This window comes from Pezoporus wallicus, unplaced genomic scaffold (genome assembly GCF_028554395.1).
Source record: "Pezoporus wallicus isolate ANWC-B61680 ecotype Strahan unplaced genomic scaffold, APGP_CSIRO_Pwel_v1 contig_7237, whole genome shotgun sequence".
Taxonomy (NCBI): domain Eukaryota; kingdom Metazoa; phylum Chordata; class Aves; order Psittaciformes; family Psittacidae; genus Pezoporus; species Pezoporus wallicus.
The window spans coordinates 269816-286847 of NW_026635802.1; the positions used below are offsets into that span (position 1 = coordinate 269816).

Below are 17032 nucleotides of genomic sequence, written 5' to 3' on the forward strand. Positions count from 1 at the left end.
TGCTCCATCTTCCAATCACTAGCTATGCTTGTTGCTCCCATTACAACTTCCCAAATGGACCGATAGATTTAAATGGCAGTGGTGGGGTTTCTATTGTATTCCTTACCATACATCAGCTTTCCTTCCATAGCCCTCTCCACTGATAACCTCTGGGCTCATCCAGTATGGTGTTCCCATGACAGATTTAATCCCAGTCCCAGACATGCAGATGGTTTGAATACGTTTGCTGGCCCCAAAATCTCCAAGTTTCACATTTCCAGCAGAATCTCTCAAAATATTGGCACCTGAGGTGAAAAGCAAAAACAAAACCGCCAAGAGATGAAGCAGCAACCTGAACTGAAATGGCTACAGCAAGGAGAGCAACGAGGGCACTGGCAAAGAGCCCATCATGAAGGACCCCAAAGGGCCTTGGTGAGGCTGGAACTGGCATAATATAAAATCCCTCTCTCCTAAGGCAGCTGCTCTCTGAGAGGGTTGACTCTCACCAGCATCTCCTCACTCACCAGGTTTCCAAAAGGGAGCAGTGAATGGGAGATGACAGATCATCTCCAAGCTGCTGAACATATGACAGATCATATGTTCAAGCTGCTGAAGGTCAGAAGCAAAAACACTTTACCAGATTCCATCACTACATTTTGCATAAGAATTTATACTGGGACAGGGGGAGGTTGGGTTGAACAAATCCGCTCTGTTATCTACTCACCTTTAATGTCCCTGTGGACAATCATATTGCTGTGTAAGTAGAAAACGCCCTGCAGGATCTGCCTGGTGTACTTCCGTGTGACATTCTCGGTCAGAGCACCGTAAGCTTTTAGCTGGTCCTTTATTGAGCCCTGTTACGTAGAAACAACATGCACCAACCATAAGGACCAGCAGAACCACTGCACATTTTCAACAACTGTCTCTTCCAACTCAAAAAAAAAACCCTCTCTGCTGTGGAAACAGCAAGATAAAAATCCACAAAGTGCTGAATGAAACAAAGTCTCGTCCTCAATGTCCCAGACCCCACTGGAGAAAAAGGTCTGCTGTCTGGTGTGTATCAGTGCTGCCTTCTGCCAACACTACAGATCTTTTTCCCCCTCTAGTGGCTGGATATCACCAATAGTTCACGAAGGACTGAACTGATGAGGAGTTAACCACAAGTAAGAGGATAAACTCCACTAGTCAGTCTTCTCTGAAGCCACCCCACACACACAATTTCTTACAGCAAGGACTACCCACACTACCATGAAGCAGACATGATCAGCCCCACATCAGACTCCTTCAACAGTAAGATCCAGGGTAAACAATTTGAAAGGACCTGAATTTCTGACCCAAGCATGCAGGCTTCTACTGAAGTCTGATTTTATTGATCAAAGGGGAAAAGAAGCAGGGGTGCAGACATCTGCCATCTGCAAGAGGTTCACCCCTTCAATTTAAGCTTTATTTTCTATCCCCTTGGAAATGGACGTCCTTCACTATGCCAGAGCTGGGTTTTAGCAGGTATGAACCAGAAGCAGATTTGGGGGTTAATCAGGGACAATACACACAGCTCTACCTCCCGTATTCAGGTTAGCTGGAAAGCAGGAGAGAAAACTCATCCTGTTTCTGCCTGTCCTGCAGCTTTGGGGTTGATCCAAGGCTCCCATAGTCCTTCTGTTCAGGGAACAGTGGGCTGCTCTGCTCCAAGGCAGTCACTCAAACTGTATCAGCTTTTCCATACCCACCCTCCTCTGCTGTTGCTCTGCCCAGCTACTGTTTTGGCCTTCTTTTGAGGCTGGTAGTGATCCTGTGGGTGGGCCTCTGCTTTCCCCTTTGCAATGCAGCTGAGTAACCCAAGATGCTCTGAAATTACCCCTCATACAACATGTATGCAAGCTATGTTCCTGCACCCACAACCAACCAATTCTTATCCTATCCTCCCTCACCCTGATGGGGGACATCAAACAAGAAAGGGAAATGCGGTCTTCAAGGCCTTTGGTTATACAGATCGTTGTTTTCCAAGCATAAATTCAAAAGTAGTTTCTGGACAGGGCAGAAGTCAGCTATTTAACAGGGACAGTCATAAGATTGCCAGGTTAATGGTGCACCCAGCCTCGGCACTGTAAAGATTTTTTTTCCAAGCTGGCTGTGTTAAACCAGAACTTGGCCAGACCCAGCACTGCAGAGCTGCTGTCCTGCAAGGTCTGAGAACTCGTTCACTTCCACTGGCCTTGGAAACCAAAGCCCAGAGTGCTTTTGTGAAATAAACTGTTGTTGCAGCATGAAAGTCAATCTGTATTTGGTCAGAGCTCTGGTTTATCATTTAAAAAAACAAACATTCAACTTCCAGCCCTGCTGGACACTGCCCCAGCACCAAGTGTTGGTTTCCTGGCTGCTAACAAACATCAGCATGCTGCAGAAAAAGCAGCATGGGGACTGCCAAAGCTCCCAGGGTTTACTCCTCTAGGTCCATGCTAGGGCTGCTTTCACCTGCCCACAGGGAGAGAGGGAGGAAGGCTTTGGAAGGGACTTAGGCGCGTGAAAGTCCACCTGGTTACTCACACACAAGATGTGTTAGGAGAGGTTCTAGCACGTTTATTTAATGACCAAAATGATTTGCAACCAGATGACTTCATAGTCCCTTCTGACCTTACAAATCTCTGTATAAACAAGGGTTTATTCTCCCACACTCTGGGGAATGAATCCAGCTGGACAGAAGGGACTTAGGAGAACAGAACCTCCGGCAATGTAAATAGCATTCTGTGGGCTTACACCAACTGATGACTTTGTCTAGATGTAATTCACATACTTGCAAACAGAGAAAGAGATGTTCCACTAATCTGTGTACACTCTCCAGCCCCAGCTTAGACTATCTCAGAGCTTTCTGATGTTCTTTTTCGCTAGGGCTATTTCATCCTATATCAGCGAAGTTACAAATTGAAGCCACCTGTGCACGAGAGGATAATGCTACCAACAAAGTTCTGTCCTGAACAGGAGAAAACTTACAAGTGAGCAACTCTGGATTTAATATACACATGCAGAGACCCATAAATAATTGGTGACAGCTGTGGGTGGACAGTTGTACTATTAGCTTTTCCTACAGAGATTTGCAATAAATATTTAAGGATGGGCTCAGGCCACAGTGTTTGGAGCCAGATCTAGATCATGTTCCACATTCACCAAGTTCAGATTCCAGACTATAAACACACCCTGCTCCAGGATTCAAACCTAAAACCTGCCTTCAAAGCTTTTGATTTCAACCAGCGCATGTTGAGGGGCTTTACCCATGACACGCGGCTCACAACCTAAGCTTTCCCAAGCCTCAGGGGTGCATCCACTGCTTTGGTTTGGCTCATCAGATATAAAGCAGATCAGATGAACTCCAGAGCCAAAGTTCACCAAGTTCCAGGGCAGTCTAAACCTGTTCTCTGTCACTTAGGACAACCTTCTGCAGGAACTGCACTTACCCCTGGCATGTATTCAACAAATATAGAGAGCTTCTTCTCCTCAGGATCCCGCAAGCACCCATAGTACTGCACTATCCTGTCATGGCGGAGAGTCTTCAACAGCTGAATCTCACATTCTAAGGCATTAACTTCCTGCAACAAAACAGAAATGCTTTGTGATGAAAGGAAATGGTTACTTTGGGAATATTATCCAAATACTGCTTAGTGCTGAGCACTCTGTTCATAACACCTGTGAAGCTGCCCACAAGGACATCAGCCACATAAGGCTCAAATGAGAAGCACTGCCCTAAGGAAAAGGTAAGGAAAAAAGATAGGATACATGAGGGCTTGGCTTTGAGATAGTTTTACTTATTATTACTTGTGCTCAAGGAGATTTTCTGGAAAGGTGTGAATGCAGATACTAGCAAAGCCAATAGAGTACCCACACAGAGAAGGTGGCGAAGGAAGCAAGGCAGCCAAAACTAAGGAAGAACAGACAGACCTGTGAGAGATGATACCTGAGACAGAGCAGGAGAAACCTGGTGAAAGAAACTAGGACGTAAGGAAGTCACCAGGGCATGCTGACTGGTGCCACGAACCATTGGGGATCACTCTGGAGAGGGCAAACACCACAGTCTCCACACACTGCCTTCCATCAGGAACATGGACCTCTTTGACATCTCTTCCTTGAGCCTCCAGCCCACCATTCCCCAACATGCTGCAGAACACAGTCCTGCCCTTGTACTCACTTTACTTGTCTCTTGACTGTCAGGGTCAAAAGGCACCTGCTTCACTGACAGCTCCCGGCCAGTGTCAGCATCATAGCAGAGATAAACTTCCCCAAAAGCCCCTCTTCCAAGCAGTTTCCCCAGCCTCCAGTTCACAGGTGCCTGCAGGGCTACATGAGAGATGAGAGAGTTGAGAGAAGAGCACAAAAGGGAGACTTCATCATCAGGGTCCATCTGAACCTATACAGAGCAGATCAGACTTGTGATGCAGCAGCAAGCCCCTTCTCTCCCGGGGACACCGTGACAAACTAGTTTTAAGTGCATTGGCGCTACTGGTGTGTGTGAGGGGGATGTCTCCCAGTCTACATTAGTGTAAAGCAGAAACAAGTCCTATAAAAGTCACATTTCTTTCAGTCTTTCCTTCAAAAACTGCTGTCTTGGCCGATGTTGGATTTTCTCTCCTCTGCTATTGGAACAGTTAGCAGGATACAGCATGGCTGAGCAGCAACACAAGTAGGGACCAGTAAAGAGTTTCATCTCGCTACTCTTAGGTTATCCACCACTGAACATGCCCGGAACGCACCAACTCCTATAGCATGGGCAGCCTTGCAATTCCAGAGCAGCCTGCTACATGATCTTTGGGTGCTGGGGGGACAGTAATGTAAGTCAAGGAATGGAGCCTCTGGGATGTGCAAGCAAATGCATCCAAGTCTCCCGGAAGTTTCTGCTGCATGAGCACACTGACAGTCCAACACACAAGCAATTTTCTGCAACTCAGCAAGTGATGAACACTAGCTGACCCCACATATGCTCTCAGCTCAAGGCCAAGTTGAGATACAGCCTATTGTATTAAACCTTCCTCGTTGAGACACAAGCTAGCACACTGTGCCTTGTATTAGGAGTGGAATCAGAGTGCATTCACACACATGTGGTTAGCTCAGCTGATGCCCAGTAATTCAGCAAGTGACACTAACTTGATTTTGTATGAGACCCCCGTGTACTGAGACATCCATGGCTTTGATTCACTTACAGTTCCTAGCTTTTGTAGGGGAGGTGCTGAAGACTTGCAGACCTTTTTCACAATTGCTCCTCCATTTGGGCCTGTACTCATCGTACTGCAAGGTGCTGAGCTTGCTGTCCCCATTAAAGCTCTTGGTTCGGCTAGAAGGGACAAGCTGAAACAGGTTCTCCTGTGGGAAGTAACTCCTAGGAAAAGTCCTCCGGCCTGTAGGAGGAAAGGGGGAGAGTCATGGCGAGAATGCACACAACAGTTTGTGTTTACCTATCACCACCTTCTTACATCACTGCCCAGATCCAGTGATTGCACCTCTTCAAATTAAACAAAACAAGCTTGATGAAACTGAAGCAAAGTCCTGTGAACATTTTAAATTTGATTTAAGAGTTGTTAACAGCAGGCATTACATCTAATGCCGATGTTTCCAGAGGGGTTTGAAACAGTTTAATTACATTAGGGGGGTTTATTGGTTGTTAATCACAATTCAACTCTGAACAGGCAGGGATTTACACTGCAAATTATCCCTGCCATCCCCTAAGTCCACAATAGAAATGACCACACAAGAATGCCAGATCCCACGATAACTGCTTTCACAAGGGTGGTGTCAGTGAGAGATGGAGTTCATTCTGGAAGGCTCAATATGCTGTCTGAATGTCTTCAGTTTGGGGTGGTTTTTTTTCAAAGGGAATTTGGTTCTTACTCATTTTTGCCTCCCACCATTTTCAGTCTTATACAGTGAATGAAGGAGCAGCAAGGTGATGGAGTGGTTCCCAAAGCTCAGAGCTCACCAGCTTAAAACAGAGATGTGAACAGATATTGCTATCCTGAAATTGCTATGGGATTTCCTGCAGCTCTGTGAGAAATCTGCAGTAAAGCTCACGAGCCAGCATCCTCAAAAGCCAGCAATTCAGGGGAACAGAAAGGTTGATATTGCCAGGGATGAGAAATGCCAATCATCCATGTGGCTAAGGAGGAGCTGAACAATGACTTTTATACATGCTTTAGATGCTCAGCATTTCCCAAGAGCAGACCCGCAACATCACACAGAAGATGCTCTGCAGAATGCACAAGTGAGTCCCAAATTACTTGGTGGTTCTCCCTCTATTAGAAACAGCTCCTTCCCAAGTCTCTCCATTCCTAGGCATTGTCACAAGCATAGAGATCCTGGACTGAGCACCTCCCTCCCCAGCCCTACATCATTGTCTTACCATCACTGTAGTCCTTGCGACTTTGGGAGAGGTGGTATTGCCTCGGGAAGGTCCCACCTTTCCCAAACCTCTCGCAGAACGGGATATCAAAATCTGACAGGAGGGAAGAAGACACATGTTTCCGAGTTCAGGTCAGAATCAAATGGCCAGAACATTTCTTACAGGAAGGTAAGAATGAGGTGACAAGCTGTTTATTCACATGACCACACATTCCCCAAGGCTCCCTCTGAAATTTGTCCACAGTCACACACTCCTTAGTGGAAAATAAGGGTTAGACACAGTGGTCTTGGTCCTCCCTACAGCAAAGAGGTTTAACTGCTCACTTTATGGACCCTGGCGCACGCTGTTCAAATACAAGGCAGGGAATTAACATAGACCAAGCCTGGTTTACAAGACTTCTTTGCACATGGAAAATGCAGAAATTAGTGTGGAGACAGACCTGCAAAGTCAGGTCCAGATCCATTTACTCCAAAACCTTTGCTTTGATACCAGCTTTTTCCAGGGAAATGCAAAAATACAGCACTTGGCTAATGCTGAATAATCTCTGCCCTCTTTCTTCTCAGATGCAGCTCCTGATCTCTAAAAGCCAGAGACCAATTTATACCTCCTGAGCTCCAAACCTTTATATTTAACTTTGCTTAAAGCTAAAAAGACAGAAGTGATTAAAGACCATCAGAGTTTATATTGGATACAAGATTACGAGAGACATGGATGGACATGCAAGACAACGACATATTTTTTGAACTGAAAAATTAAAAAACAGCACGGGAAGCCATTGCTGATAGCACTGAATAACTTGAGTTTAAAATATCTGCCATTTCTCCTCCATCTTTCACCTGCTGTTTTTCCTCCATCTAACTCTAATGACACAGTCTGTTCTGATTGTTTGTTTGTCTTAGCCTAGGGCCAGCAGCCACTCCTTGGAGACTGCTCCTGGCCTCCGCTGCACTTCAACGTGATTTCCCCATTACAGCAGAGCTCAACAAGAGTGCATAACGGCTGAAATATGGTCAGCAAGAAAAGCAACAAGGACAGGGCAAGAGGTTCTGAGCGAGCCATATGTGAGCAACGATGGAGTGGTGTCTCAAGGCAAAATGCCTCCCCTACCACTGGGGATGTATTAAAACCTAAAGCATTGTGGACTGACAGCAGCTTCATCTCTACAGTTCAATCTAGAAATCCTGCCTTAGGCCAGGAATGAGTTATCATGCCACAGGCTGACTGCCATTTTCTCATTTTTAATAGTGAAAGTCATTGCAATATTACAGAGTTTCCATGACTTAACCAGCTGGATGTTTATAAGTGATTAAGCAGTAACCTTGCAACTTACCAATACACTTTTCTCTAACAGCATTTTCATGATTACAATTACTAATGTAAGTGGAAAAGTATAACTCCCTAGAGAGTACGGGACTCAGGTTTTGCTATGTAGGAAGTCAGGACCCTGCAAATGCAACTCACGTGTACTAATAACAGACAAAAGGTGATCCCACAAGGCTGTTTCCAGCTGTCAGCACCTCGCAGCTGTCTCCAAACACAAGAGCAAGGCCCCCTCAGCAACTTCTTCCAACACAGATCTCTGATGTTTTAACTTGCTTGCATCTGTTTACCTCAGGGCCCTTGCTATCCAGTTTGCACTGTTATTGCTGGAAACCAATTCCTGAACCAGGCTAAAAGGTTCTTCAGTGCTACCACTACCACTGCTGCACAGCTGAGAAGGGTTAAGGGTTAATGATTGTTAAAGAGGAACCCTGCCTGTGTTTGATGCTCTGAGTCTTTCGATTTTAGAGGACATTCATGTTTGATCATTGCAGAGGTCATTTTTGATATGTAACCTAAGCTATGGAGCTATTTTGCTTGATTTTTTTTTATTACTTTTCATGCCATCTCTTTAATGGCCTTTATCCAGGCTCTTTTCTACTTTTTATGCTTTCAGCTTTTTATACTTTTAAGCAAATACAAGCCTCCAAGAGTGCTTACCCATGCAATCAAGACTGTCTTTGGGATGGGTCTTCCTTCCAGGAACAGGGGTTTGGGTGAAGGGAGGGCTGCAAAGGGATAAACAAAACAAAGGATACACTTAATTATATCAGAAAGGCTGCTTTTTATATCAGAAAGGCACTTTATTATATCAGAAGAATAAATTAGGAAGTGGTTACACACAGAAAGGACAGACTATACCACAAGATGGACTGATCACTGATCAGCCCAGTCTACCCAAGTGAGCTCTCATCCTCAAGCTGCACAAGAATAAAGACTGGTTTTTTTTTCTAGATCACAGATTGTTCCTGTGGCAAACAAAAGGGATGCTGAAAAAAAAAAAACCAGTCACCAGGATGAAATGAATCAGCCAAAAACTGTAACACCTATGCATAAGATGGTACAGAAGGAAGGCTGCAGATTTCTCTTCCCTCAACATCAAATATTCAACTGTACAACTCTGCTTTCTTTGAACATTGCTTAGTTGCTTTAGATGCACACATTGGAGTCCTTCAATCACCCACAATTTACGCAGGTCTCCCCTTCTCTGCAACATCATCCCCCACCTTCCTCATGCAGAAGGGTCCATATCACCACTGCGCACACTTTCAGGAAGAAGAGTGCAGGACGGGTGCTTTGATGCTCAAGATCTTTAAACTACATTGAGAAGATGCCAAAGCACTACAAGGATCTCAACAATCCTGACTTCACCCCAGCCTCTCTAAGGAACAACAGGGTAATCTGGGTAGGTTGCTTTTCCACTATCCCTTTTAATAAAATGGGCATAGCAGCACAAATCTGCTTTGTAAAGTGCTCTGACATGTACTCATGTCAAAGCTGATCACAGCAGGCTTGCTGTGGAAAAGAGGGATTTGTCATGTTATTTATTAGCATCAGACAGGTCACCATGCCCGATGGCTAACTGCTCTCTTGACAAGGCTAATGCCATCTCAAGCAATTTGCTGCAAAGGCGCAGTTTTATCTTTGCAGGAATAGTCATACTTACTCCTCTTTCTGCCTTTGAATGATAAAGCCTTCCTCATGCATTTTCCAACTCCTACACCCTATGACTGAACACAGTTTCCTGCTTATTTATATGTAAAATCAAGCCATACTACCCTCCTGAAAACACCTAACACTCTGCTCTCCCTTTACAATAAAGTGTTACAACCAGGCCAAGCTCTGTTGTTCTTCCTAGTAAAGTCTGTGTAAAAGCAAAGCTGGGGCTTAGAAGTTGGGAGCACAAGGAATCCAGCTTGTGGATACAGCTGTAACAACGAGCAAATACTTCACAGGAAATTATTAAAAGCCACAAAAACTAAATGGACCTTGATGCTGAGACAGATCCAAAACACTCAGACCTGCAAACCCAAAGGAGTATACACAATCAAATCAATGCAATGCAGACCTGCTGGAACACAGCCTTGATGCTGTATAGCAAAAGCAAAGGGGGAGAGAGAGGATCTTTGATGCAGATGGAAAAAAAAAATATATATTACTTCCCAAAAGGACACTGTGTCTTATACACAGCGTACCATGCACAGCAGCAACCATACGGTTGCTTTGCACGTGTGAGCTCAGACCAACCAGCCTCACCAACTATTGAACTGCAGCCTGTGCTAGTACAAAGTGTCCTAGTTGCTTCCTGCTGAGAAGCTAAACTTAGTTGTTGCTCGTCTGGTGTCCTCAGCACCTTGACTGACACATCTGTGGCTGCTGGCAGTGCACAGGGCCTGCCAAACTTACAATTGGTCAATGGAAAACAGACAGCATGCCCAGGGAGGAGGAGGGAGAGAGAAGCTAATACATGGAGTATTGACCTGGTGACTGCAGAAAGACAGAGGGGTAGGAGAGGGATCTGACTGAAGCAGAAAACCTGGGCACACAAAGCCAGGCTGCCTGCAGATCACCAGCTACTTTGTCCAGCTACTACAATTCAAATCACACCATCACAGAGATGTCCACTCTGGGGTCTGGTTTTCAGCATTCAAGATAGCTTTGTTCTGCTCAAGTGCATCCTCATCCCAAGAAGAACCTCAGGGGATGCCACTGACCCTGCTCCACTCCTGCTGTAACACAGAGGCTGCATTTAAGCTTGTGAACATGGTGACACGCAGGACTCACCTGTCCACAGATCTGTCCAGCGATTGGCAGCTCCCAGACAGTGAATCATCAGGGCTGATGAAAGCTTCAAGCATCTAATAGTGAAACAAAATGGGAAACAATAAAGCCATGCACTGTAGCTCTTCAAATTCCAGTACTAGCAGACCTCTGCAAGGTCAACAAGCTCCAGTGAAGCTGGCTGATTTACATCAGCTGATACCAACCCCAGCAGAGATGAGATTCAATCTAACAAAAGTTTTCTTCCCAAGGAAAATCTATTTACGATGCCCTCTCTGGATTATTGTTCCTTACAACTGCTTTTTGCTAGCAGGGAAACTGAGGCAAAAATAATTAACACCCTGATGAGCAATGCATGCTGAGAAATGAATGGGATACAAAGTGCTCAAAGTATTTGTGGGAAAAATAGTAATATATATATGTCAGGACACAAATGATGCGCCCAAGGCAGATAGACATTGTGCACCATAGCCAGGATTGCTGCCCTGGCACACAAGACCAGCCGTCCTCCCTGCTGATAAGCAAAGCATCATCAGGGCTTTTGGCTGGAGGAACTGGCTTGGCTCTCACTAGCTCAGTGAGTCAAAAGCTGCATTTGTGTTGCTTCCTGGATGAGACATTGTACTAGACAGGGTTATTTATAGCTGGTTAGTAACAATAGAGGTTTTGTATTGAGTGGTAAACCTAGGGGCTATGTGCACTTCCACGCACAGCAGAGCTTGCTCAGGCCCATGCTGTGCCACAGTCTGTACAGTGCTTCCTCCTGGCTGCAGACCCACAGCAAACGCTCGCTAACCCTTACTCCACAGGCAGCCCTAAGCCCAGCTCACTCCAGGGAAAGCTGAGCAACGAGGGTTGAATACCACATGGAGTCACCCTTCACTGGCTCCTGGACCTGCATTGCTCCTCCTTCTCTTTGTACAGCAACAGCCTCCCTCTCCATGTGCTGTTCCCGTGTTAGACCTCCTCAACGGGTTGCCATAACAGCTTGCATTGTTGTGGCAGGCCAGTCCCAACTGGGAAGTGTGATTTTTGCTCCACTTTCCAGTTTTTACCCCAAAGCCTCACCCTTCAAAATGCACTAGCCAGAGAGGAACAAAATCTCGGCAAGAACCCAGTCTCCACCTCTGCCAGCCATGCCAGGTCTCTCCTAGCAGTTAAAATAATAATGCTGAAGCACTCATTTCTCAAAAGCATAAAGTTGGGAATCCAGGCAGCCTCCACACTCAGGCTCTGTTCATGTGCCAAGCTGGTCTCAAGGCAGACTGCAGTTACATCACAGGCTTGCACAGGGGCATCCCCCAAAAGGCAGCAAGCACCAGCTTGTAAGTGAGGCTTGTAAGTGCCTCTATGAGGCACATCTGGAAGCTGCAGCACAAGGACACTCTGAGAGCAGAGCCCATATGGTGAAAAGCATCACTGTTCAATGAGAAGAGGAGGAAGGAACCACCAAGAAATCCCCCCCAAAACAATCCCCAAATCCCCTTCTCCCTGAATTTAGTTCAGCATAAAGGGCAGCAGGCCACCCACAGCATGATGCTAGAGAAAGGCAAGTAGAACACCTGGGAGCCTTCACCAGGAACAGGCTGAGAGCTCAGCGAGTGCTAACAAGGCTGCATTAATAGCCAGTGGAGCTGCGGTGATTTACCCCTCAGGGGGTTCATGGGGACTCTCCCCCTGCATGCACATGCAGTTTGTCTTAATCCTACCAAACATGTTTGGAAGGCATGCGAAAACAATAGAAAGCCAACTTTTGGCTACAAGGAGCACAAGATACATCTGCACTCTGATGCTGCCAAGACTTAACCGGAGTAACTTATTTTATTAATGGCTGTACAATAAACTGTTGAAAACACAACTTTGCCATGGAAACACTGGCACAGCCTGCACACAAAAGCTGAGCTAGTGGGTGCTATTTGAGTGTAGGGAATGCATTTCTCCCAAGGCAAGATCCTTGGGGGCAGTCACAGCAGCCTGCTGAAGTGAGTTTAGTGCCTTCCAGATGTCCCTCCATGTCCCTCCTGCAAATTGTGGATCCTGGTCCTGCCTTTCCAAGAGCTTTGCAAGAATGAATTGTGCGTGCAGCCAGCCTAGCTGACTTCACAGGACCTATACAAAGCTCTTCAGACCTATAGCTTGAGCAGAGAGATGTAAATTGAGAGGGAGGCACAAGTTGCTCCCCCTCCAGTCCATCAACACTGTAGTTTCCTCCATCATGGGTACCAAATTGACTGGAGAAAGAGGTACTGCTCATCACTGCGCTGGAGATCTAGTTGCTGTTTTATTACTGAGGGATTAGAATACACAAACTCCTCATTAGGAGAGAGTTAAAAAAACATATGGGGGAGAGACAGAAACAAAACCACAGAGGCTGTAGGCAGAGCCAAGACTGTAACTGGAGCTCAGGCAGAAACAACACACAGGGAAGCAGCAAGAGCTGCTCACATCCCCAGGCTGTTGCAGGCACAGGCAATCCGTGTCTTGACACACTCCTTCGTGGTCCCCATAATCCAGGGAAGCTGTGGCCACAAGGACCTGGCAGCTGCTGTGCATGTATGTCCCTTATCTATGCTCCTCCAGAGCTACCTGAAGCGTCTGAGCACACTGTCCTGACCACTGCAGCTGGCTTTTAGGGTTCCTGGAAATTGGGCCTGCTGTTTATTGAGCATATCAAGCCTGAGGGCACCCATTCCTGGAAAAAGCTGGCCTGAGCCCCACAAACTGGGTCTTTAATGATGGGAATGGCACTCACAGCGCAGCCTCCCTTGTGTCTGCTGCTGTCCTGGTTTAACCCACAGCCCCCAGCCCCACTTACATTCTGATCCATGGTCTCAGGGATGAACTCGCCCTCACTGTTGATGCTGGTATAGGATCCCTGGCGAGCGATCTGCTGCTGCTCTTCAGGAACGCTCCCTGGGGGCGGAGAGCTCCTGCCAGTGTGCAGAGAGCCTAGGAAACAGGAAAGGCAGGGGTCAAGGACTTGCCACATCCAAGTCCTTCAAGAGACCCTGTTCCAGTGATCACAGACCTCCTGGAGATGCTGCTGGGTTTGAATTTGTGTCGAAGGGAACAGAGGAGCTAGAAGCACAATACTGTTTATGTACATCTACAAAGCTTTTGCAACAGGGATAGTCTGTTACTGTGGGGCCACACAATATCTAGCAAACTTGACCTTCAACACGCCCTGGATTCTAAGAGCTCTGCACTGTACCCCGGTGCTTTATCAATGCTAGAAAGAAAAGGACTCCAGAGTTCTGTTTTGCTACAATCAGTCAATATAAAAGCAGAACACAAACTCTAAACTGGCCTCTCCTCTTTGACCTCCAGGCATTTCCTTCCTCCGAATCACATCACTGCCTTCTTGTTCAGCAATCTGAGAAACAGCTTGGATGAACTTAGTGCAACATCACTTAAACACTTCTTATATGGAAAATGATTTTTACTTAAACACCCCTCTTCTTATTCCCTCAAATCCTCCCTGATTCCTTGTGTGTGTTCAGGCTTTAGCAAGCATTGCCCTCACACAGGCTTGGCTCCACTTGTCTTTCTGCAGTCCCACCCCTCCATCCCTGGGCTGTCATTGCTTCATGGCAAGAAACTGCTGACAGAGGTCCATGCTCATCTGTGCTGGAACTTTAACCGGTCTCATTGAGCAATGTGAGCCTTCACACAACACAACAACTTGTTTTTAAGAAGACTTTTGAAGAGCACACATCCTTGGAAGAGTTAGAAAGCACATGGAGATGGGTTTCTTTACACTTTGATTCCATTTTTATGGTACTCTTGCCAATTCTTGGGTTCATTGCTACCATTTGGTAGCAAAATGCCCAGGCTAAGCACAATATTGCAAGAGAAAGGTACCAGGAAGGGGCCTATTCTATTGTGAAAAGTCAATGCTGATCAACCAACACAATGCTTCTGCCTCTTCTGCTGCTATTCTACATCACAGTTGCTGTGCCAGATCAATCTCTGGCATAAGTGCATCAGTGTGATCAACACTAGGAATCCAAGTTCCCACCTTTCACTTAAGCTGATATGCCTCAGAAGATTCTAACGTGAAGAGTGCCACAACCGCATTAAAGATCACTAAATCAGGTTTGCTGGATTTATACCAAATACATTGATATCTCTGTCCCATAGTATGCCTTCCTCCAGACTCCATGCCCATACTGTAAAAATAAAAATCATATGGCACTGAGTTACTTTTTTTCTTCTTCCTATTTTCTCCTTCACAGATTTCCTGCAGGATAAGAACACAGCAAAAATCGTCCAACTGAAGTAATGCCAAGATCAAGGGGGGAGAATCTCTCGAGTGCTGCAGCACTCATAATGAACTGGCTTTCCACCAGCCCTGAAAACAAAACCAGTTGGGAAGTACGGCATCCTCTCTTTGAAGACAAATAAACAAATGTTTAACCATTTAACAGTTCGGGCACTCTGGACATAACCACTGCATTATTATCCCCTTATGTGCTTAGCAGATGTCAATCCAGAATGCAGCTTAAGGACATTTGGGTAGCTCTTGCTCCAAAAAGCTGCTAGAGGATCTGGTGTGTTAAAACTGCTGTATCTTAGCCCTGTTGAGCATTTCTGTTACTGCTAGGATGAGGTGTGGGTCTGCTCAGCACTGCTGAGGTCTCTCACTGCAACAACCCACCCATTGCCCAGGAAGTCTTTGACTCAGATTTTACAAAGGGCTGTACATGCCCTGTTTGATTTTGAACCCAGGGAGTTAAATGTGCTTTATCGCAAGTGTGGAGACTTTGCATGATCTCACAGTAAGCCTTTGCCTGTAACAACTACTCCCAGCCATCAGGTCAGTTGTGTTTGACCTTCCAGAGTCACATTTCCTGCCAAAAACTGTAAGAGGGGATAAGACACTAGCCATTTCCCAGCAGTCAAGGAAGTTAAGCAAAATGCTTAAGTCTTTTGCACGCTTTGAAACTGCTGGATTGAACCAGATCCCTTTCAGACTGTTTGGGTAGAAGAGCTGCTCCAAGTAATTTATGTAGCTCAGACCTCCAGGACAACTGGTTGCTGCTGCTTCACATCCATTTATGTCCATCTGCCCTGGAGGAACACAGGGAGGTAGCGGGAGCAGAGCCCCATAGGCCCATGTTGATTCCTTTCTTCGGCCCTACCATGTCAGCAAAACCTCAGGCAATCTCAGTGCTGCTGGTGGAGGGGAATGGAAAATAGGGATCAGGGAGAGACAACAACTGTGGTACTCAATTAGAGGCTTAATGCATAGTGAGGGCAAAACAAGGCATATTGGATATATTAGATAATGCTGCTTTACCCACCCAGAAGCAGAGAAAGATACTGACATAAGCCCAGATATTTGGCACATTATGGATGTTCCTCACACTTGATCCAATACTCAAGAAACAGCAGCAGCATCAGGCAGAGAGAGGAGACCCCTAAGGGACTGTCCTCCTGGGGTTTAGAGGATTACATGTGAGCTCCAGTCCCCAGACCCAGTGCAGATAGGGCAGACTGTGAAGGACTTCTATACAAGCCAAATACTGGCTGGATCTAAGGTCCTTTCCAGCCCTAAATATTCTATGACTCTGATCTCAGTAGCTCTGTTGAGGATCCCTGAACTTGGAGAACTCTGCAAATTGGCACCCGTTGAGCATCTGACCGGGCTTGCCCTTTGGAGCAAGGTGCTTTGGGAAAGGATTCCTGCTCCATGTTACAGGCAGTAATGTAAAGCCATATATTTGAGACTAGAGCACAGCATGTCCTGAGCAGGGTGAACCAGGCCAGCACAGAGACTTACAGTCACTGCTGGCATGTACTGGGGTCTTTCATGTTCTCTTCTGTTATTTTTATTTAAGAAGTGTCTTTCATGCAGTATGTGCAAGTTTGTGGTGCTGCATGTACAGCCAGCTCCCCTGTGCCAGGCTTGGCTTCCCTCCATCACCATGTTGCCTCACTTCACCCCTTCCCTGCCCTTGCAGGTCCTTCCCTAAACTTCATCACTGATTGGCATCAAGTAGGGCTCCTGATGGAGAGGAGAAGCCCCTTAAAAGCCAGTGCTGGGGAGGGTTTGCTGGCAGCTGCCTATGCTCACAGCTGCAGCCACAGAGAGCCCAGCCCTAGGATGACGTCGCCAGATCCAAGGGAGGGACATCATGTCAAGATGTGCTGTTCCTCTGAGCCCTGGCAGAAACACAGGGCTCAGGATGCAGCAGCACACAAAGAGGAGATAAAACTGCAGACTTCTCACTCTGTGACTGTCGAGGGGAGGTGTGAGCACATGGTCCAAATCTCCATCCTCTCCATACTGATCCTCTGAGGATGGAGTCCCGTATCTTGACTTAAGGCAAACTTTAGGGCGTCCTAATAAGCAGGACAGGGCCCATTTTCCAGCCCTAAAGCAGCTGGTATGATGCATACAGCCAAATTCTCCTCAAAACAGAGGGGGTATCATCCATCCCAACTCCTGCAACAGGTCCCTAGCCCATGCTACCCCAGTCTGCACCTGGGTACTTATAGGATGGCAGTCATGGTATGGGTTTTCCAGGGAATATGCTAATGGTTAAGCAACTTCATCAACAGCCAGCCAGT

At 46.3% G+C, this 17032-nt stretch overlaps 1 protein-coding gene and 1 long non-coding RNA gene across 3 annotated transcripts in view; one reads left to right on the forward strand and one right to left on the reverse strand.

Annotated features, from left to right (window-relative positions):
• Positions 1–17032, reverse strand: part of LOC130593258 (mitogen-activated protein kinase kinase kinase 3-like) — a 78082-nt gene that overhangs the window by 3333 nt on the left and 57717 nt on the right. For both annotated transcript variants that reach the window (XM_057398278.1, XM_057398276.1), the window contains exons 8-16: positions 13275–13408; positions 10463–10536; positions 8339–8406; positions 6359–6451; positions 5166–5360; positions 4157–4305; positions 3429–3560; positions 704–833; positions 107–284 (exon numbers count right to left, since the gene is read on the reverse strand). In XM_057398278.1, coding sequence (XP_057254261.1) covers positions 107–284; positions 704–833; positions 3429–3560; positions 4157–4305; positions 5166–5360; positions 6359–6451; positions 8339–8406; positions 10463–10536; positions 13275–13408 — 1153 coding nt within the window. The remainder of the gene's footprint in view (positions 1–106; positions 285–703; positions 834–3428; positions 3561–4156; positions 4306–5165; positions 5361–6358; positions 6452–8338; positions 8407–10462; positions 10537–13274; positions 13409–17032) is intronic.
• Positions 11465–14883, forward strand: LOC130593259 (uncharacterized). Its single transcript, XR_008970769.1, has 2 exons — positions 11465–11602; positions 14695–14883. It is a non-coding gene; the product is annotated as an uncharacterized LOC130593259 (long non-coding RNA).